Raw genomic sequence first — 22,595 nt, 5'->3', positions numbered from 1 at the left:
TTCACAAAGTCTGCTGCCTCAGTTTGTATAATGGCAATTTGCATATACTCCAGAATGTTATGAAGAGTGATCAGATGAATTGCAATTAATTGCAAAGTCCCTCTTTGCCATGCAAATGAACTGAATCCCCCCAAACATTTTCCACTGCATTTCAGCCCTGCCACAAAAGGACCAGTTGACATGTCAGTGATTCTCTCGTTAAACACAGGTGTGAGTGTTGATGAGGAACAAGGCTGGAGATCACTCTGTCATGCTGATTGAGTTTGAATAACAGACTGGAAGTTTTCAAAAGGAGGGTGGAATCATGCTTGGAATCATTGTTCTTCCTCTGTACACCATGGTTACCTGCAAGGAAACACGTGCCGTCATCATTGCTTTGCACAAAAAGGGCTTCTAACAGGCAAGGATATTGCTGCCAGTAAGATTGCACCTAAATAAACCATTTATCAATCATCAAGAACTTAAAGGAGAGCGGTTCAATTGTTGTGAAGAAGGCTTCAGGGTGCCCAGAATGTCCAGCAAGCGCCAGGACCGTCTCCTAAAGTTGATTCAGCTGCGGGATGGGGCACACCAGTACAGAGCTTTGCTCAGGAATGGCAGCAGGCAGGTGTGAGTGCATCTGCACGCCAGTGAGGCGAGGTTTTTGGAGGATGGCCTGGTGTCAGGAAGGGCAGCAAAGAAGCCACTTCTCTCCAGGAAAAACATCAGACAGACTGATATTCTGCAAAAGGTACAGGGATTGGACTGCTGAGGACTGGGGTAAAGTCATTTTCTCTGATGAATCCCCTTTCCGATTGTTTGGGGCATCAAGAAAAAAGCTTGTCCGGAGAAGCCAAGGTGAGCACTACCATCAGTCCTGTGTCATGCCAACAGTAAAGCCTCCTGAGACCATTCATGTGTGGGGTTGCTCCTCAGCCAAGGGAGTGTGCTTACTCCAATTTTGCCCAAGAACACAGCCATGAATAAAGAATGGTACCAAAACATCCTCTGAGAGCAACTTCTCCCAACTACCCAGGAACAGTTTGGGTGATAAACAATGCCTTTTTCCAGCATGTGGCTCGGGGAACAAAACATTGATATTTTGGGTCCATGGCCAGGAAACTCCCCAGACCTTAATCCCATTGGAAGAGAGGCGGGTGGACAAACAAAAACCCACAAATTCTGACAAACAACAGCATTGATTATGCAAGAATGGGCTGCCATCAGTCAGGATGTGGCCCAGAAGTTAATTGACAGCATGCCAGAGCGGATTGCAGAGGTCTTGAAAAAGAAGGGTCAACACTGCCAATATTGACTCTTTGCATCAACTTCATGTAATTGTCAATAAAAGCCTTTGACACTTATGAAATGCTTGTAATTATACTTCAGTATTCCATAGTAACATCTGACAAAAATATCTAAAGACACGGAAGCAGCAAACTTMGTGGAAATTAATATTTGTGTCATTCTCAAAACTTTTGGCCACGACTGTAGATGTGTTAGCTGACAATGTCACAAAAACGATGCGCAAGCTTCGGGGGAAGAGGTCCGTGAGTTGTTGTAATTCTGGATGGCCAGACAGCTACCAAATGACAATAACTTTCATGTGGGTAATTTCAAGTGACTCCTTTCAGCTAGTTTAATCTTGTTCTTGCATCATGTCTTGTTGAGGTGTTATGACTGATTTCTGGTGAATGCTAAAATGCACTAATGTTAGCTAGCTAACCAACGAGAGACAAGTGCTAATTGTGCAAATATTTATGTTTTTAGTAAACGTTGAAGACGAAATACAGTTAACATGTTGTCAACAATGTAAACCAATCACGTCTGCTTCGCCCCATAGTTGCGCACGCTTCGGTTTTGTTGCTAAACAACCAACCCGTTGCATTATCAGTGGTTAGAGTTGGACATTACTCGAGGAACATTTGTTTGTGGAAATGTGTTCCGTGCCTGTTTCCAGTCGGTAACATTATTCTCCTAGTGTGCATCTCTGAAACTAGCTAGCTAGTAGCCGCTGAACATGGCTACAGTTCTCCCACCCAGACCTTGCGATAGCAACCCTGCAACCCCGGGAGCGCAGTCTATAAAGGTAAACTTGGCAAATATATCGTAACAGAATATACAAATTGTTGGCCATACATGCTAATAATGTGTTTAAGACAACATGCTAAGCCGGTGCGCGCTAACGACAACACATCAACCTCCAACTCCTTTGTTGTCATCAAACCTACCGCCGTTTCGCTAGTTAGCAACGTGAGAAATATTTACAAATTACTATTTAATAGTGGTAGGCCAGGTTAGCTACTAGTTTTATTCAGCGTTGTTGAACGCAGGCCACTTGTAATGTAGATAGTTGTTAGTTATGTTACTGTGGGAGGCTCGATGTGTTGTAACTTGTCGTTGTTAGCAAACGACTAACATTACTAGTTAGCTATCCATACCGTTAGCTAACTAACTTGCTTAGCTAGCATAGTGTCTCCCTATCTAGCTAGGTACCTAGCTAGCTGTTTAGTGTACCAGTATATCATTTTTTTTGTTAGCATCGTGTGTGTCATTAGACTTCAGTCCAAGTCCAATGTTCGTTGTCGTTAAAACATTTTATTTAACCTTTATTTAACTTGGCAAGTCAGTTAAGAACAAATTATTATTTACAATGACGCCCTACACCGGCCAAACGCGGACGACGCTGGGCCAATTATACGCCGAGATGCAGTGCCTTAGACCGCTGCGCCACTCGGATCTGACTGTGATATCAAAACAAATTTTATTTGTCACATACACATGGTTAGCAGATGTTAATGCGCGAAGTGTATGCGAAAATGGCCGTGTTGACTTCTAGCTCTCCTGACAACGGCAGTCATAACCCACGAGTATTTCTAACCTAACAATCCACAACTACTACCTTATACACACAAGTGTAAAGGGATAAAGAATATGTACATAAAGATATATGAATGAGTGATGGAACGGCATAGGCAAGATGGCAGTAGATGTATAGGAGTACAGTATATACATATGAAGTGAGTAATGTAGGGTATATAAACATAAAGTGGCATAGTTTTAAAAGTGCGAAGTGATACATGTGTTACATAACGATGGCAAGATGCAGTAGATGATATAGAAGGGTATCATGAATTCATATGTGAATGAGTAATGTAGGTTATCGTAAACATTATAATTATCTTTAAGTGCGCATTGTTTTAAAGTGGCGTAGGCGATTACATATTTTTACATAAATTATCCATCAATTCCGCTATCTATTAAATGCTGGACTGGGAGAGTTCGAGTCAGTGTATAGTTGGGCGTCGGCCACTGAAATGTTGTAGTTGCTGTTTAACAGTTCTGAGATGGCCCTTGGAGATAGAAGCTGTTTTTCAGTCTCTTGGAGCCCTGCTTTGATGCACCTGTCACTGATCCTCACCTTCTGGATGATAGCTGGGCTAGTGGAAAACAAGCAGTGTGCTAGGGTGTGTTGTTGTCCCTTGAATGATCTTTTATGCTAATCTTCCTAGTGACCATCGGGTGGTGATAGGTGTCCTGAGTACAGGGGGCACGGTAGCTTTGCCTCATGCTTCGTGGATGCTTGGGTTGAAGACGGTCTAATGCTTACCCTCTGGGTACAGCCTACTTTGACAATCTATGCATATAGACGTATTGGGTGGATGCCAGTTCGCGTACCAGATCTCGCGGTGTGATACCGAGCCCTGACAGGAGATTGCTACTCATTGTGCATCTGTAGAAGTTGTTGATACGTGTTTCGTGATCAAGCATTTCGACATTTCGTGATCCTTGAGTTCATGCCTCCTGTGAGTCCTCTTGAACTGCTGGTCTGTGGCTGAGGTGACCAATTTCAGTGTTGTCCGTTGATGTGTACGCAAGAGAAATTTAAACTATACCATACCCTCTCTCCACTACTGGTCCGTCGATGTGACGGTGCTCGCCTTCATGCTGATTTCCGTGGAAGCTCTCACAAATCATCTCCTCTGTGTTGTACGTTGATTTATTAGCTCACTATCATACGTCACCTGTTGTACGAGTTGTGACTGGCTTAGTATTTCTGACACAACACTCCGAGGCGCCCGTCACCTCTCTCTCTGTAGGCCGTCTCGTCGTTGTTGTGTAATCAAGCCTACCACTGTAGTGTGTCGCGCAAACTTTTGAGAATGAGGTTGATTGGAGGCGTGCATGGCCACGCAGTCGTGTTGAACAGGGAGTAATAAGGAGAGGGCTCCAGAAACGCACGCCTTGTGTGGGCCCGGTGTTGAGGATCGCGGGGTGGAGATGTTTGTTGACTAACTACCCTCACACACTGGGAGCGGGCCGTGCAGAAGTCCGTAACTCCGCCAGGGGCAGCTTGCACAGTGAGAGAAGGTTCGAGCTGTGATGGACGAGTTGGTAGGGGTACTAATGGGTTACATGCTGGAGTGTAGTCGATGAACCAGCATTCTCAGCATGACGGTATTCTCTTCGTCCCAGAGGGTTAGGGATGCAGTGTGGCAGTGGGTCTGGATTTGCCGTCGTCTGTGGACTATTGGGCCGGTGAAGGTCAAATTGGAGTGGCGTCTTAGGGTGGTCAGGGTAGGGTGGAAGGGTGGATCTGGTCTTGATTATCCTATTCAAAGCACCTTTCAGTGATGCACGCGAAGTGAGTGCTACGGGCCGATAGTCATTTAGTTCAGTTACCTTAGCTTTCTTGGGAACAGGAACAATGGTGGCCCTCTTGAAGCATGTGGGAACAGCAGACTGGGATAAGGATTGACAATTATTGGTATAACGTTACTATCTGAAACAAAGCACTGCAAAAAAWWRTTATCCAGAATGTTGAATACAATTGCATTTGACCTTACTCGACCAGTTGTCTTTGCGGTTGGTCCTTCAGATGGTCGAAATTGGAGACAAAATATTCATAGGAGGGCCTCCCGAGTGGCGCAGTAGTCTAACTACAGCCCTGGGTTCGATCCCAGGCTGTGTCAAAGCCGACCGTAACTGGTAGACCAATGAGGCGGTGCACAATTATCCCAGCATCGTCTGGGTTAGGGGAGGGTTTGGCCGGTGGGGATTTKCGTGTCCCATCGAGCTCTAGCGACTCCTTGTGGCGGGCCTGACGCCTGCAAGATGACCTCAGTCTCCAGTTGAATGTTTTTTCTTACGACACATTGGTGTGGATGGCTTCCAGGTTAAGCGAGCAGCGTGTCAAGAAGCAGTGCGGCTTGGCAGGGTCGTGTTTCGGAGGACGCATGACTCTCGACCTTCGCCTCTCCCTAGTCCGTAGGGGAGTTGCAGCGATGGGACAAGACTGACTACCAATTGGCTGTCACGAATATTGGGGAGAAAAAGGGGTAGAAGTAATAAAACAAAATATATATATATATAATATCCACAGGAAAGTATTATTTTGCTGACTTTTTAGAGCGCTGGTACTGCCATTAAAGTTTATCACCTGGCACATGTGCAAAACCATGTAAACACCTGCAAGACTTGCAAGACAGGTATGACTTCCGTCTTGTGCACTTTCTCTGGGTCATGACCAAACAAATTCTTGATTGCCACACAGAGTCCTGCGTTTTGAAGTCGGTTGAATAATTATTTCCTGTCGTTATTTTGTTCTAAATTTCAACCAGTTGAAGGACCAACCCCAAGGACAATGGTCAGAGTAAGTTCCATTTTTATTCAACATTCGTGACATACAAGGGACGTTCTATGTAAACGTGCGTGACTATGCTGCACAGGCAATGGAGGGCGTCATCACAATTGGGACTAGGCCTACCTCAAGGCTAGCCACAGGAGGTTGGTTGCACCTTAATTGGGGAGGACGGGCTCGTGGAAATGGCTAGAGTGGAATGGTATCAAAACACCTAACGCATGTTGGTGCCATTCCATTTGCTATATTCCAGCCATTATTATGAGCCGACCTCCCCTCAGCAGCCTCCACAGGCTAACCCAATAATGGACTACATGAGCCTAATGTTACTCCTTATAGTCCAAGGACCTTATGTGTTCTGCTTCGAGGCGATTGGGCTTTGTCAGCCAAAATTAATAAATACCATCTAAACGTGAATGTATTCTCAATTGCGGTACAGTTCTAAAAACATAAAGCCCTTTACTTTCATATCACATCAAAATAATTTCACAAATGCTAAATATCCACTTACTGTTAACTAGTTTTAACACAGTTGCAGCCGACAGTTTTTTTTAGTGACAACAGGTTTGTGGAATTAGTCTTCCGATTACACAAACAGATGTTCAGAGACGCAGATGGCTAATTAGAACATGTAGTGGTATCAGTCTTTGGTCTGTGGCTGCGGTCCAAAAATGTGAAAGACACACCCTCGCCCACTTACCCTTGCCTTATGCCTTTGGGGGATCCCCTTCACCATCTTGGAGGGCGGTCCAAATGATTAGCCAAGCAAGGGAAGTTTGCAACGTAAGCCCCTCAGTCCTCAAATTTTTWGTTTGCTTTGCGAGTGTACGATTATGTTCACTTCGGGCCTGAACTCCCCATAATTACATTTGTGACGATTGTACATCCACTAAGAAAAGTCCCCGAAAACGTAAAAACAACATCAATGGAGAAGTCACCATACAACTGTAAGGAAAAACGAATGCAAATAAGTTCGAAATTGTGCTACTAATGCACATGGTGGCACAAACGTCTCATGTTTTTTTTGTTGTTATCTTTTGGAAATTGTAGAAATAAAATATTTTCCTTCTTCGGAAGTTCAAGCTAGGCAGGCTAACGTTAGTTAGCTAATTAATATGCTAGCTATCATACAGTAGGCGTATATTAACAATTATATAAGTAGACATGCACTTATTATTGACTGTAGTGCATATAAAGCACCAATATGCTACCGGTGGTTGAAAACTCAATCATCGCGGCATGAACGAGACACATTTCCGGCCAAGGGTGGTCCATTTAAAAATCATTCCTTCCTCCCTTGCCCTGAAAGTGTATGTCAGACGTCATGATACGTCATCAGAAGTGTCCACTTAAGGCGGGAGGCCAAGATGGCGGCTTGAACAGAGGCTTTTTTTTACCGAGCTCCGCAACAAACTTTCAGAAAGATTGTGGGGGGAAAAAGTTGAATTTGTTCAAGATATAAGAACTTTCCTGGGACTAGAATAATAATTGGATAATTTATTTTGGCATGTCCATGTGAAGTTGTGACAAAAAAAGAAAGGAAGAAGCTAGCCGTTCTATTGCTAATCAACAAGAGAGGAACGTGCTTATAGACAACTGCCATAACTACGCTTGCCCTATGGATAATCTCATGCTTTCGAATGCCGTTGAAGATGACGAATTCCCCTCTTCACCGGTTACTCTGCGCAAACCTCCACCCTCCAAAAAACAACAACATGAACTCTGACATCGTGGCTACCCTCTCCTTACTTATCAACTCCAGGTCTGATGCCATTGAGAAAATGGTAGGCGCGAACACCATGGTTATCCAAGGCTTGAAAAAGACTGGAGTTTGCATGATGTGAAAATTAGTGGCAAAAGTTGAAAAAAGTGTGGGAAAGAATAACAATGTCTACCATAGACGTCTCACTGATCTGGAACAATACACAAGAAGATGGAACCTGAGACTTTATGACGTGCCAAAGGTGGAGAATGAGGAGGTGCAACGAGAGGCTATCTGCCAATAAGTTATGCCTGCAGAGAAGAACAAAGTTGGTGATACCATCGACGTTGTGCATCACCTCGGCAAGAAGCAACAGCAACAAACGATTCAAGACCAAGTGGTATAATTATCCTCTTCACTGCCAGATTCTACAGGAATGCTGTCTGGAAAGAAGCTAGGAAGAACGCCTTCCTTGAGAGCCACGGTCGGCGTTTCGCTGAGCATCTCAGCCCGGAGGACATAGAAAGAAGGAACAAGTTGTGGCCAACGATCAAGAAAGCACGAAATGAGGGAAAGGCTGCTTACTTCGTCGGAAGACGAGGCTTCATCAACGGTTCGAAAATCCATATTCCTCCGTAGAATCTCACCAGAAGGACAGATTGATAGTTTCAGCCATGGTATTCCCATTTCCCTTGTACTGAGTAATGTTACCTAGCAAGCATCAGGTGACTATTTTTCAGAATACTCCGGTACCTCAATTTTATTATTTTGTTCTGTGTGACCAGACCAGAAGGTCTATTTTGTTTACAAACTTATGAAGAAGACTGAAAGTTGTATTTATTTTTTATGCATACAGTAACTGATATTGTTTTAAAGGGGCATACAGTTCTGCTCTGACTTTACACGGTTATTGTTCTATTTAGTTATTAATACTTATTTCCAAGTGAAAAAGGTATTCGGAACATGTATATGTAAAACATTTTTTATTATCAGTTTTCATATGCACTTAAAATAGTAGGTACCCTTTTATTTAAATTATTTTCTATTTTATTTCTCAGAATAGTTCCTGATTACACTAAAGAGGGTTTACTGTACTCTCTCTTACTACAGAGAAACCTTGGTTTGGTCTTGAACATCATTTTCTGTTGAGTTGAATTTCAAAAGCAGGATAACAACTAGCTCAGAGTTTATGGTATAAGATATTTTCACTTTAAGTTGACTTAAATGGTGCAGATCTCGGTTCCTTATCGCTTACCTTCACTGCTCCTATGTTTTTGACTCATCCTACAGTTTACTTTTATATAATCTTTGTTGTTTTGTCTTTGTCTATAGTTTCTCTTAATGCTAGGGGGTTACGAAACAATGTGAAGCACAAGGCCTTATTTTTATTTGCTAAACAATTTCGAACAGATTTTAGCTTTTTTGAAGAGTCTCACTCAATTTCTGCCGATGCCAACTTCTGGAGGTCACAGTGGGGCAACGATATTTGGCTTTCCCATGGATCTGAACGCTCCGCTGGTGTCACTACAACGAAAAATACCTTTGGTGGTAATATTCTACACTCGTAATGTGACCACTTTGGTCACTTTATTTGTCTTATGATCAGTTACAATGACATTACGCTCATTACTGTAAACTTATATGGGTACAACCCCAAACATGAGACTGATTAGTTGCTTGAATCTATAGAGAAATATATACTTCATTGGTTATCTAAATTTCCCAATTCGTTATTATTGATAGGAGGGTACTTAACATTTACTATAGATAATTCAACTGATAGATGGCCCCCAGGTAGGACAATCGGTCAGAATTTGGGTTTAATACTTTATGGAAAAGATTGATCTTACTGATATATGGAGATCGAGGTTTCCGGCCGACAGATCGTTCACTTGGAGTAACAAAACAGGTTCCAGACAGTCCAGAATAGATTTTTGGCTTATATCCAAATGTATTGATAGTGAGTGTGTTACTACAAATATTTGTACTACTCACAGACCATAGTGCCATTTACATTGATTTCAAAATATTTACCCCTGATACTGACCTTGGTAGAGCATCCTACTGGAAGCTAAATAGCTTGTTATTAAATAATGATATTTTGAGGTAAAAGATGTGCTCTCACACTTTTGGGAAAGGGCTTGTGAAGAAAAATCTTATTGCAAGAACTGGGAGCTCTTTAAATTTGAATTTACCAAATACCTTAGAAAATATGGTAGTAATCTTGCTAAGACCAGAAGAGCTGAGGAGGAAAAGGTGATCATTAAGATAACTTCCCTTTCTCAGAGGTCCCCAGCCAGCCCCTCGGGGGAGAAGATTGAACTGATTGAGTTACAAAATAAACTGGATAATAAATATATATATATATATATAGAGAGAGAGAGATTAAATGCAGACGGAGCCTTTATTAGATCTAGGAAAAAATGGATTGAGGGAGAACAGAAATCATCTTATTTCTTTAGACGTGAGAAATTTCACTCTACAAATAACACTATCAATAAGATAAACATTGATGGTGTTATTACAGATGACCCAAAATTAATCGCTAAATACTGTAGKWATTTTTACAGGAAATTGTATAGCTCTACGTACTGTCAGGAATCCACAGATGTTTTTTGACTCACTGAATAATGTTCACTATCAGTGATACAGAATCTAAACAGTGTGATGAACCCATCAAAGTTGAAGAGATTAGAGTTTATCAAACATCTAAGAACAATAAATCACCAGGTGTTGATGGAATTACTTCAGAATTTTACATATTATTTTCTAAACAATGTTCTCCCTCCTACAATGAGTCAGGGGTTAATAACACTGACACCTAAGCCTAAAAAATAAGTGCTGCTCATCGATAACTGGTGTCCAATTTGTCTTCTTAATAATGACTATAAGATATTAGCCTTACTACTTGCAAAAATAATTAAAGAAGTCCTGGATGCAATCATTGATGAGACACAGTGGCTTTATGAGGAATATACATATTTCTAACAATATCAAGTATTAGACATACTTGACTACTCAGACCTAATAGCCGAGGATAGCTTCATATTATTTTAAGATTTTTATAAAGCATTTGACACAGTAGAGCATCAGTTCCTCTTCCACTCCCTTGAGAAATTTGGCTTGGGGGATTTTTTCTGTAATGTTATTAAGACTCTATACAAATGGTAACAGCACTATCAAATTGAAATATGGCACCTTACCTAGATTTGAGTTAAAGAGAGGAATTAGGCAAGGTTGTCCAATCTCTCCGTATCTGTTTTTATTAATCACCCAACTTCTTACACATTCTTTAAATAATAGTCCTGTACAAGGTATTTCCATAGCTGGTAAATAAATTATTATAATCTAGCTGGCTGGAAGACGCTAACCAAATTCCCATATCGATCAATGTGAATCGAACTCGAATAAATGTGGACTCATGGCCGTCAAAGATTGTGTGACACCTTAATATTATGGTATTCCAGTGAAAGAAGAACTTACGTATTTAGGCATAACCATTACTATGGATCAGAAGTCTAGAGCCTTACAAAATTTTAACTCTCATAAAAAAAACTCAGAAGAAGCTAAATCAATGCCTACGGAGGGACTTATCTTTAAAAGGAAGAGTCATAATAACCAAGGCTGAATGTATCTCTACAGATATCTTTATATCTTGATGGTAAAATAAGCAAGGAGATAGATCAGATGCTTTTCAACTTTCTGTGGAGAAACTGTACCCATTACACTAGGAAAACTGTTGTAATGAACACGTATGAGTATGGTGGGCTGAGTTTTCTGGACTTTACTACCTTAAATTATACTTTTAAGATRAATTGGATAAAACTATTCCTAAGAAGACCCACTTCTATGTAGAATTTTATTCCTCATCATGTCTTCTCTACTTTTGATGGCCTTAACTTCATGTTGGTTTGCAATTATATTATTGACAAAGTTCCAGTGAAACGTTCTGCTTTTCATCGGCAGGTTTTCTTGTCATGGACTTAAATTATGCGTAGAAATTATTCTCCACACAGATATTATATATGGAATAATCGGGATATATTGTATAAAAATACTTCTTTGTTTTTAGATTTGGGGTTCAGAAATAATATTCTATTGGTGAGCCAACTTGTAAATGCGGAGGMTTTTTTACTTAGTTATGAGGAATTCTTATCACTTTACAAGGTCCCTGTAACACCAAAAGATTTTGCAATTCTCTCAGGTGTTGCTTTATTATTCAGGAACGTGTCAAGACCTGACCCTCAGAGCCTACCTTCCATTAACTCTGTTCTCATCAGTAGGAAATATTTGTTTCTCTTTTGGTCCATTAAACAACAGAGCGATACGAACCTTGTTTCAGCAGGATGTTGTATCTATACCTTATGTCATGCCTTATTGGAATTGTTTGATTGATAATATCTGTTGGGGAAAAGTTTGGATGTTGCCACACATACAGTTGGAAGTTTACATACACTTAGGTTGGAGTCATTAAAACTCGTTTTTCAACCACTCCACAAATTTCTTGTTAACAAACTATAGTTTTGGCAAGTCAGTTAGGACATCTACTTTGTGCATGACACAAGCAATTTTTCCAACAATTGTTTACAGACAGATTATTTCACTTAATCACAATTCCAGTGGGTCAGAAGTTTACATACTTAGTTGACTGTGCCATTAAACAGCTTGGAAAATTCCAGAAAATTATGCCATGGCTTTAGAAGCTTCTGATAGGCTAATTGACATAATTTGAGTCAATTGGAGGTGTACCTGTGGATGTATTTCAAGCCCTACCTTCAAACTCAGTGTCTCTTTGCTTGACATCATGGGAAAATCAAAAGAAAGATTCAGTAGTTTTGGAACGGAGGAGTCTGATTTAGTTACCAAGACTGAACACACAGGTGTAATCATTAGTTGAAACAGTTGCAAAACAATTTGCAACTAAAAGGAGAGTTTCTATTGGAGAAATGCAGTTAGGTCTCTCCCTCGCCGTTTCATTCAGTTTGCTTTCGTTTAAGAAACATTTTGCAACCGAATCTGTGTAATGAATATGCCCCAGGCGAGGGAGAGCGAGGAGTGGGCAAGCAGAAAAAAATTGTGTGCATATGTCTTGGTAATCTATCTTGCATGCCTCGCAAATTCACCAAAGTAGCCTAAAGTTCTATTTAAATTACAGAACTTTCCCCCGCCTTTATAGCCTATTGTCTAGTTAGGCTATAACACAGAAAATATTGTTTTGTGGTAACTGCACTGCCATAAAAAGGGTTTGGGATTGTTCTTTAATGTTAAGGATTCCAATTTTGTTTGAATGTTTTGACATTTTAACGTTCACACTCTTAGTGTGTAGTAATTTAACCGTTTAAAAAAAATATATATATTTCTTGCTGATAAGAAAGATCTGTTCCTTCTGTTTACAAAACTGTACCGCGGAATATACGTGTTAACGTTTAGAACAAGCGTCAGGGCTCTTGGCACGAACATACTATCGTCAATAGATGCTAAAGGTACAGTGCCTTCAGAAGGTATTCATACCCCTTGACTTATTCCACATTTTGTTGTTACAGCCTGAATTCAAAATTGATTAAATATATGCTTTTTCTCTCACCCATCTACACAGAATACCCCATAATGACAGAGAAAACATGTTTTGAGCTTTTTTTCCTTGAAATTGATTGAAAATAAAATACAGAAATATATCTAATTTACATAAGTATTCACATGTCTGAGTCAATACATGTTAAAGTCACCTTTGGCAGCGATTACAGCAGTGAGTCTTTCTGGGTAAGTCTAAGAGCTTTGCAGTTTGCACATCTGGATTGTATCAGTCTTGCCATAGGTTTTCAAGTGGATTTCAGTCAAAACTGTAACTAGGCCACTCAGGAACATTCAATGTTGTCTTGGTAAGCAACTCCAGTGTATATTTGGCCTTGTGTTTTAGGTTATTGTCCTGTTGAAAGGTTAATATGTCTCCAAGTGTATGTTGGAAAACAGACTAAACCAGGTTTTCCTCTAGGATATTGCCTGTGCTTAGCTCTATTACATTTATTTTTATACTAAACTCCTCAGTCCTTGCCGATGACAAGCATACCGATAACATGATGCAGCCACCACCGTGCTTGAAAATATGAAGAGTGGTGCTCAGTAATGTTGTGTTGGATTTGCCCCAAACAACACTTTGTATTCAGGACATGAAGTTCATTTGTTTGCCACATTTTTTGCWGTTTTAATTTAGTGCCTTATTGCAAGCACGATTCATGTCCTTCCTTCTTTTCACTCTGTCATTTAGGTTAGTATTGTGGAGAAACTACAATGTTGTTGATCCATCCTCAGTTTTCTCCTATCACAGCCATTAAACTCTGTAACTGTTTTAAAGTCACCATTGGCCTCATGGTGAAATCCCTGAGCGGTTTCCTTCCTCTCCGGCAACTGAGTTAGGACGCCTGTATCTTTTTAGTGACTAGGTGTATTGATTCACCATCCAAAGTTTKATTAATAACTTCACCATGCTCAAAGGGATATTCAATGTCTGCTTTTTAAAAATGTACCCATCTACCAATAGGTGCCCTTCTTTGCGAGGCATTGGAAATCCTCCCTGGTCTTTGTGGTTGAATCTGTTTGAAATTCACTGCTCGACTGAGGGACCTTTAGAGATGATTGTATGTGTGGGGTACAGAGATGAGGTAGTCATTTAAAAAAATCATGGTAAACACTATTGCACACGGTGAGTCCATGCAACATATGTGACTTGTTAAGCACATTTTTACTCCTGAACTTAGTAAGGCTTGCCATAACAAAGGTGTTGAATACTTATTGATCAAGACATTTCAGCTTTTCATTTTTAATGAATTTGTACACATTTCTAAAAACATAATCCACTTTGATATTATGGGGTATTGTGTGTAGGCCAATAACACATTTACATTTAATCAATTTTAAATTKYGGCTGTAACACAACATGATGTGGAAAAATTCAAGGGGTATGAATACTTTCTGAAGGCCCTATAGCTGGCATCTATGAATGCGCTACCTCTAGGCTTGCTTTTTACATGTAATTTTTTTGAAACATTTTAGTCATTTAGCAGACGCTCTTATCCAGAGCGACTTACAGTAGGTTGTGAGGCCAATTGGACGTACTGCCAATTTTTCTAAAACAATGTTTGAGGTGGCTTATAGGAAGAGAAATTAACATAGAATTCTCTGGCAATAGCTCTGGTGGACATTCCTGCAGTCAGCATGCCAATTGCACACTCCCTCAACTTAAGACYCTGTATGTGACATTGTGTTGTGTCACAACTGCACATTTTAGAGTGGATTATCTTGGAAAATAAGAAATGTTTGAGAGAAATAACATTTGAGAGAAATAAGCTTTTTCTGCATATGGAGCATTTCTGCGATCTTTTATTTCAGCTCATGGAACATGGGACCAACACTACATGTTTCCTTTACATTTTTGTTCAGTGGCCAACAAACTTAAATTCTGGAGAGAACTTTTAACTTTAACAAGTAATAGTTCAGGTGTTTTGTGTATCCTAACTGTGTATCCTAACTGTATTTTTAGGATGACATTGAGGAAGTTTCCAATGATGGCAGTCAAGCTCCAAAAAGGCGGCGCATGGGTTCAGGCGACAGTTCCAGAAGTTGCGACACCTCCAGTCAGGAACTTGGGTATGTGGTAAGGTCGTATCTGAAGGCGTAGATAGACATATTTGCATCACTACTTCCTAATAGACCACACCCAATCCCCGTTAACAGTTAGGCTGCTCTGTGTCTATTAACATAGGCTTAAGACTTTACCCTGCTCTTAACCTTTCAGTCATACGTGTGTTTCCCCAGGCCCACATACTTCTCAGCAGAAAATCTGACTGAGTACAGGTGGCCCTCAGATGGCAGTGGGGAGTACTATATGTTGCAAGAACAAGTCAGTGAATATCTGGGAGTGACTTCATTCAAGCGAAAATATCCAGGTGATGTGGCTGACATTTGATAGTCATMCGTGTATACATTAATACACCCACTYGGCTGGTGTTACAAGCGCATGTTCAACCAACTGAGCTACAAAGGACCATCAATGGAAATAAGCCTTCAGGCTTTGTTTATATTGTCATTTTTTTATGTATGTAATGTTGTTTGTGCCTACTATTTTTAATTATCCAATATATTCTTATTTTAGATTTGGAAAGGAGAGACCTCTCCCACAAGGAGAAGCTATATCTGAGGGAGCAAAATGTCATCACCGAGACACAGTGCACCTTGGGTAAGAACTTAGAAACGTGTAATTGTTGCGTAACCAGGAAGAGCTTGGAGTGTGACAGACCAATCAGGGCCAAAGCCATCCCAATAGTTGTTTTGGGGAATTAGACTACTCCTTACCTTGAAACTGTATACATTAAGTAATTGTGAATCTCTTTTTCCAGGTTTGACTGCTTTACGAAGTGATGAAGTTATTGATTTAATGATCAAGGAGTACCCGGGCAAACATGCTGAGTATTCTGTCATTCTCCAAGAGAGGGAGCGTCAGAGGATAGCAAAAGAGTACTCTGTAAGTACTCTGAGTTCAGAGAGTATTACTAATGTTAGTATGCTCCGCAACATTGACACATTTTTTATAGCTTTGGTGTGGATGAAAAAAGGGAGTGTGAATATATGTTACAACAGCCTTTGATTTAAATTCCCAGATTATATTTTCACTCACAGTTCATTAACGGTTGACATGGTTATTCTATATGTTGTATGGTAACATTGAATTTTTATATCCTAGAAAATGCAGCAACAAAACCCTCAGAAGGTTGAAGCCAGTAAAGTGCCAGAGTACATAAAGAAAGCTGCCAAGAAAGCTGCAGAGTTCAACAGTAACTTTAACAGGGAAAGGATGGAAGAGAGAAGGGCATATTTTGACCTTCAGACACATGTACGTTAATACCTTGAATAAACACATAGGCTTAGTAGTCATACATATTTTGTATGTGTTCATAAGAACTCCCACTTGTTCATGTTTGAGTAGATACAGTATATCGGTACATTGGTAAACTGTAAGACTTATTTGTGTGAATTTGAACATGTAATTGTAGTGTTTCAAATGCAACTTTCGAACAGATTATCCAAGTACCCCAAGGGAGGTATAAAGTTCTTCCTCCAGAGAGAACCAAGACTGGACCCTATCCAGTGGCCCTCATCCCTGGGCAGTTCCAAGACTATTACAAAAGGTATGGGTCACTAACCAAAAAACTAGTCTTCATGAATGAGGTCCTGACCTCTAAAGATATTTGAATAGCTGATAAATTGATGTTCCTGTGTTTGATACAGGTACTCTCCCAACGAGCTGCGCTACTTGCCCCTGAACACAGCCCTGTTCGAGCCCCCCCTTGACCCGGAGCTGCCTGCCCTGGACAGCGATGGGGACTCGGATGATGCAGATGAAAACAAGGGAGAAGAGGGCAAGAAAAATTCAGTAAGGAACTGGATTCTGGAACTATTTTTACACGCTTCTCTTGATTTCAGAGCTTGAGATGCAATGACATGTTTTATTGTATTTCCAGTAAATGCCTAGAGATGCTTTGTAGGTTGACTATGTAAACTTCTTGGCTGCTTGCTTGAATAGTAAGAACTGAATTGTGTTTACAGGACAGCTCATCTGGAAACACCTCAGATGGGGACAGTCAGGACAGTGGAGTGCAGTCAAAGGGCAAGGCCAAGGACAGGACTGCCACCCCGGCTAAAGATGCCACCCCACGCCTCAACCAACACAAATCTGTCCCTGGGTACAAGGTAGAAGAAAAAAGCCCCTGACTTTCTCCAACAGCACTTATTTTCCCTTTCCCCTACTCCACCACCTCTTCCAGCTTCTTCAGCACTTTCAGTAGAGAGACCCTCCTTTGTCCCCACCCCGATTTCTGGCCCTGTCACTCCTAACACACACACTCCACCAGGTGGCAATAGTTCTCTCTTGGGGCAACACTCTGCCTTCCCTCTTCCACTTGGTCCAGTTTGGTTGTGAACCGACCATATGGTTAAAGAGACGTTCCGGATCTTTGACGACTACTTAAGTATTTTTTTTAAACCTCCCGCTTTGGGCTGGATGTGGCAATGTGTAGTTCATACATGCATAGTCTATGAGTAGAATTATTGTCTTACCTCAATTAGCCACAAAATCCCTAGTTTGAAAACAACTTTTCTGGAAGCTGTGTTTTGAGCAATGCAAGCTTGGCCCACGTGGGCAAGCCCCATTGCAATTAGAGTTCCAGCCAATCTGCTTCAGCCCTTTGCCATTTGAGTGACAGCTAGCAAGATSCACATTGACGAGTTGCTCAGTGAGAGAAGAAGAAGGCTGGCCCAGGCCTGCCCAGCGTTATCCAATGAGGTTGCAGGGCGGGCCCAACGACTCAGTGACACAGCGAGCAATGACGTACTGCATGGAAGCAATTTTAGGGACCTGTTTTGGCTCTTCAGCGTTACTTTCAGAACTACTGGCTATAAAGTATGCAAATCTTCCGGAAAGTCTCTTTAAAACAGTGATGGTTCTATACCAAACATATGGTAATACACTGATAGTTCCGTATCAGAATTTATGAGCAATAACATTTTGGAGTAGTTCTGTCACATCTAGGACTTGTTCTTCACTGCACTTTTGATTGGTCTTAAAGACTTGTACATTTTTTACCCTATTTGAATGTCTTAATATACCTCTCTTCTGTGTACTTGGCAACACACTAATTAAGACAAGAGACCAGTTACAGTATATTTGGCTGCTAGATTCATTGTTTTTAAACAACATATTTCTTATGATACATACTTTATAAGATACATACATTTTATTTAGTAGTAGCATACATTTTATTTAGTAGTAGCACTAAAATTACATTAATACTTGAGTGTTTAAAAGTTTTATAATTCAAATTATGTCTGTGTATATTTAGTATGCTTTTAAACCAGTATTCTTGTGCCGTTATTCTATAACGGTTGTTTGATATAACCTTACAGACTGTTCTTTGTTTATTATGAAACTGGAGAACACAATGTCAGTGTGTCAGACGCCTGTTAATACACATTCTATATGTTGGCTTTTTTACTTTCGGTTGCCTCTGAAAGTTATTGTTGTGTTAAGTTTAAATTGTTTGATAAGAGAATGGCATTTCTGGGATCAACATGATCTACCTTCTGACAATTTACTCATCTGTTTTACTGCAAGGGAAACATGGCAGAATTGATCAAATTTAGTTTGCCAAAACCGACAGCAAGAGCAGTAAGCACAAATATACATAGCTTGTCATGGCATGACTAGTATTACGTATTACTACACCACAAACACCATATCATACATCAGGATTTGCTCATTGATTGATGTGGAGAGGTCATAACTTTCCACAGGGATGGATTTGTCTGTTATGTCTCCAATCAGCATGTTTCCAAAGGGATTTAGAATTATTTGTTTTGAGTGCACACCACACTTTTAAAGCAAACTTTGTTAAACCTTTGTCTACTTACCCTCTCTTTATTGTTAGTATGTAATGCGTCATAGATGTGTTCGGAATTTAACAATAACTTTCCAATATCGGCGCTCATTGAATTAAGACTGAAGCCAATACAGATACAATACTTGCAGAAAAATGTACTCAACCTATTAATGTCGCCATAGAAAACATGGCATTAAAGTAGAGTTCAGGGTCTACAAGAAATTATTATTTTCATAATCGTAGTGGTATAAATTGCTTGTGTTGGCACTACACTGCAGGGGTAGCCATCTGAAGCCTAACAGAAAATATGTAACCTTTTCTTTTCTTATGTTTTGCACCAGTCAAATGAAAAATTTTCAGGATGGCAACATCAAATGGGTTGACATTTTGAAAATAGGTGATATTTCCATGAACACACAGCCTACTTCATACTCATGGGCTGTATCCTCCCAATTGATTGCACACATTCCCAATATTTGTGCAGACTGCGCACCTAAGTAGGTACAGTTTATGTTGATCCTTCAAAGCTCAATTTGTATATTTTTCACGCTCAGAATTTAATGTGTCTTACATGTTTGATTTGAGTGCAATGGCATAATGGTGTCCCTTTTGATTGTCATATCTATTTTTGTTCTCCTAGTTTAGCTGGCACTCCTCTTTCTGTGAAGACCTCTTGTATTCAATTAGCTATGTCCTTTATTAACTTAACTGTGTGTCTCTAATCTCCGATTTGCCCTCCCACGTTTCGTTGTTTCTTTCTTAGAAAGGCTTTAACTGCTCTTATCTAATCCAATACTTTTTATGTAGGAAATCGTTTGATGTGTCAGTATTTAGACACAGTTAACCATTGAAATAAAGATTTCAAACAAATAGACTGTACAGAGATGTTTTGATTGTGTTAGCAGCACACAGACTGAGGTCCTGTAAAGAAATATATATCTGCGGTGAAAGAGGAGTTTTCCTCCTGTCAGAAATGTCTTTGGCTAACTGCCTTTTTATAAATGTGGGTTAACAATGGGTGGAAACACCTCGGTCTCCTCAGGAGGGACATTCAAGTGTTTAACCTGCTATGAGCGGTGATGGGGGACAGCATGGCACATCCAACTTAATCTTAAATCAACTTGACCTCTTGGTTTTTGCCATTGGCGCTTTTGAGATCCAAGTATCGTAGTCTCCCAGTCCCCATGACTATATATAAGTGATGACTACAAGCAAAGATTTGATGTGGGAGGCTCTCAAAATTAGACAATAGGCTCTTTTTAGTCATTCTTATTTGAGGGGGTGAAATAAGAAGCACCTAACAAGATTGGATCAATTGCGAGTGAAAATACATGTGTATATATACATCCTATCAGGCCTTTTAGGCTTTTACATATTGTACAGTATWATGCGTGTTGCTCAGAAGCCCTTTGTCACATGGTGCACTAAGACTTGTTGCTAAAAATTATAGCATTGTTCTGCCCTTGCAGCCTAAGGTCATACCCAATGCTATTTGTGGCATTTGCCAGAAGGGTAAGGAGTCCAACAAGAAAGGAAAGCCAGAAGCTCTCATTCACTGCTCACAGTGCAAGAACAGTGGTAAGTGGAACTTCTGTTTTGTTTTTAAATTAAAACTGACAAATCACACTAGCTTTCATTTACAACATAGCATTGTTCACAATGAAAATACAGCTTCTAAAATATGAGCAAAATTACTTAGTTCAATTAGCCTAGTCGTGATCACAAGTTGGGATTATGCAGTGTGTTTTGGAGTAGTGCTGTGGTGCGAGCGATGCCCTGTGTGTATGTGTGTGTGTCCCAGGTCACCCATCGTGCCTGGATATGAGTGAGGAGCTGGTGGGCCTGATTAAGACCTACCCGTGGCAGTGTATGGAGTGTAAGACGTGCACGGTGTGTGAGCAGCCCCACCACGAGGAGGAGATGATGTTCTGTGACAAGTGTGACCGGGGCTTCCACACCTTCTGCGTGGGCCTAGACTCCATCCCTCTAGGTGAGCTCTCTCTCTGGGTCTTTTCAAATACTTTAAGGATGCATCATTACTTCTTTCCTTGGTGAAATCTTTGTGATGGAATCGTTGCTTACTCCTATCAATGCGTGTGTTAGATCAGTGATTATTTCATGGAAGGAAGGGACTCTGTCGCGCACTCTCTCACTTTCTTTTATGTAGTCTCATATGTAGTTTTGTGGTGATTTGAATTTAGCTGGTTTTATGTGAAACAGCATTATTAATTTGCTTAGCCAACTGAACTACTTTTCGGCTTGGGGTGAAGACTGCCAATTAAGTTTTTTATTTTTTGTGCAGTCAAGGAAGGTTGTTTGTTACCTCAATTTGCTATAGTTAGTGTAGCTGCACATTAAACATCAGAAAGTTCATGTTTGGAATGTGGTCAAAGTGCTTTATAAGTGTTGAAATCAAATGTTAGAAATAGCTGTTTTTTGTCAGATGCCTTTTAGGCTGAAGGATCCCACAATGCAGTCTCTTTTTAGCCTTTGGTTTGATGTGGCTCTTCTGTAATATGTAACATCATAGTTTTTTCTCCTCAGGTTGCTGGGTTTGTGAGTGTTGCATCAAGGAGTTCTCAACGCCCAAGAAAAAAGGAGGAATAAAAACACACAAAAAGTCCAAATCTGCACACAAATAGAATGTGATTACYGACAATGATCAACTCAACAAGCTAATACTCAATTTTAAAGATACTTTTTGTACTTTTGATTGTTAAGATTAAGTTTGGTAATCCTGTATATATGGATTTATTTGTCACAATTGGATTTGAAATGTCATTGCCACTGAAGTAAAKAWWWTTGCCAGTAAAAGCTTTTTTTAATAACCCATGACTGCCCTGATGTTTCATTACAGCACAGATTATGTCTCCAATAAGGGAAAGGGAAAGAGGGATCAATAAGTGCTTATCAAAGTCCTGACGCAAGATTCTTTATTTACAGCCTATTCCTCTCAGGTGACAGTTACAATAGAATGCTAAATCAACCACAACATGTTATGTGAAGTTTCTAAGGCCATAGTCAATAGAACCAGACATACAGCAGGCACCACAATAGCTCCTCATGCATATTTGACAAGGACTGGCTTTAAAGCGACCAATTAGTCACCTGGAGAGCATGGCCCTGTGTAGCATCTGTCCAGGTGAGAGTCAAAGGGGATCAGCTTGCCTCTTACTGTCCRTTTGGGCCCAGGTGATGCTGTGAAGTCATATAGCAGCTGCCACGTGGCGACCAGGTAGACTACACTAAGTGACAGACGCATGCATGTCCCTGTCATCTGATAGGTGTGGAGTACAATGGGCAGTTGGGTACAGCAGCGAGCCACACTGTAACAATACGCGTGTGAACGCTTGCCGCTTGGCATTAAAAGGCCAGTGTTCCACTCAACAGCCGGTGTTTATTTTGTGGAGCCCAGTCAGTAAACATAACAGCGTTCAACAACTGAAGCCTGGCTTGGTCTGTTGAACAATGAGAATTGTGTAAATTTCCCTCTTATTTGCAATGTATATCAGCCATTAGTTTTAAAATATATATATAAATGAATAAAATTGGGGTTAGAAGAGGAATACTGGAAATGTGCAGTATTCTGTTTTTTATGCATGCTGGTCTTAATTAAGGGTGCAGTAAAAAGTTGCTGTGCTTTATCTGAAATTACCACTAGATGGAAGCCAAGAGCTATCGTTGAGACACCTTTGCTTTCCTTCAATATCCCTAGTTGGAATGAAAATGSTGTGGCTGTGTCTGACCCTCGCTTGTTCTGGGAACCTCCACTCTGCTCGTTCCTGTGTCCTCTGCTCCAGTAGTGGTACATGGGTACAATCACTGGGGAAGCCAAGCCAGAAAA

At 40.4% G+C, this 22,595-nt stretch overlaps 1 protein-coding gene across 3 annotated transcripts; it reads left to right on the top strand.

Moving 5' to 3' along the window:
- The first annotated feature begins 1,485 nt into the window (after positions 1-1,485).
- Positions 1,486-21,583, top strand: phf10 (PHD finger protein 10). Of its 3 annotated transcripts, none has more exons than XM_023993483.2 (12): positions 1,486-1,585; positions 14,860-14,966; positions 15,135-15,265; positions 15,472-15,555; positions 15,716-15,840; positions 16,060-16,209; positions 16,395-16,504; positions 16,605-16,749; positions 16,923-17,066; positions 20,221-20,329; positions 20,553-20,741; positions 21,296-21,583. In XM_023993483.2, exons 1-12 carry the CDS (start codon positions 1,550-1,552, stop codon positions 21,391-21,393), a joined length of 1,428 nt encoding a protein of 475 aa, XP_023849251.1. In that variant the 5' UTR covers positions 1,486-1,549; the 3' UTR covers positions 21,394-21,583. The 3 variants fall into 3 exon arrangements, with proteins under 3 accessions (XP_023849251.1, XP_023849250.1, XP_023849252.1); XM_023993482.2 differs by lacking the exon at positions 1,486-1,585 and adding an exon at positions 1,880-2,068; XM_023993484.2 differs by lacking the exon at positions 1,486-1,585 and having other exon boundaries at positions 14,860-14,973.
- The last annotated feature ends 1,012 nt before the right edge of the window (positions 21,584-22,595 follow it).

Source organism: Salvelinus sp. IW2-2015, linkage group LG8 (genome assembly GCF_002910315.2).
Source record: "Salvelinus sp. IW2-2015 linkage group LG8, ASM291031v2, whole genome shotgun sequence".
Classification (NCBI taxonomy): Eukaryota; Metazoa; Chordata; class Actinopteri; order Salmoniformes; family Salmonidae; genus Salvelinus; species Salvelinus sp. IW2-2015.
Note: the sequence above shows the minus strand (reverse complement) of the source record. Positions and strands in the feature narration are given on the sequence as shown.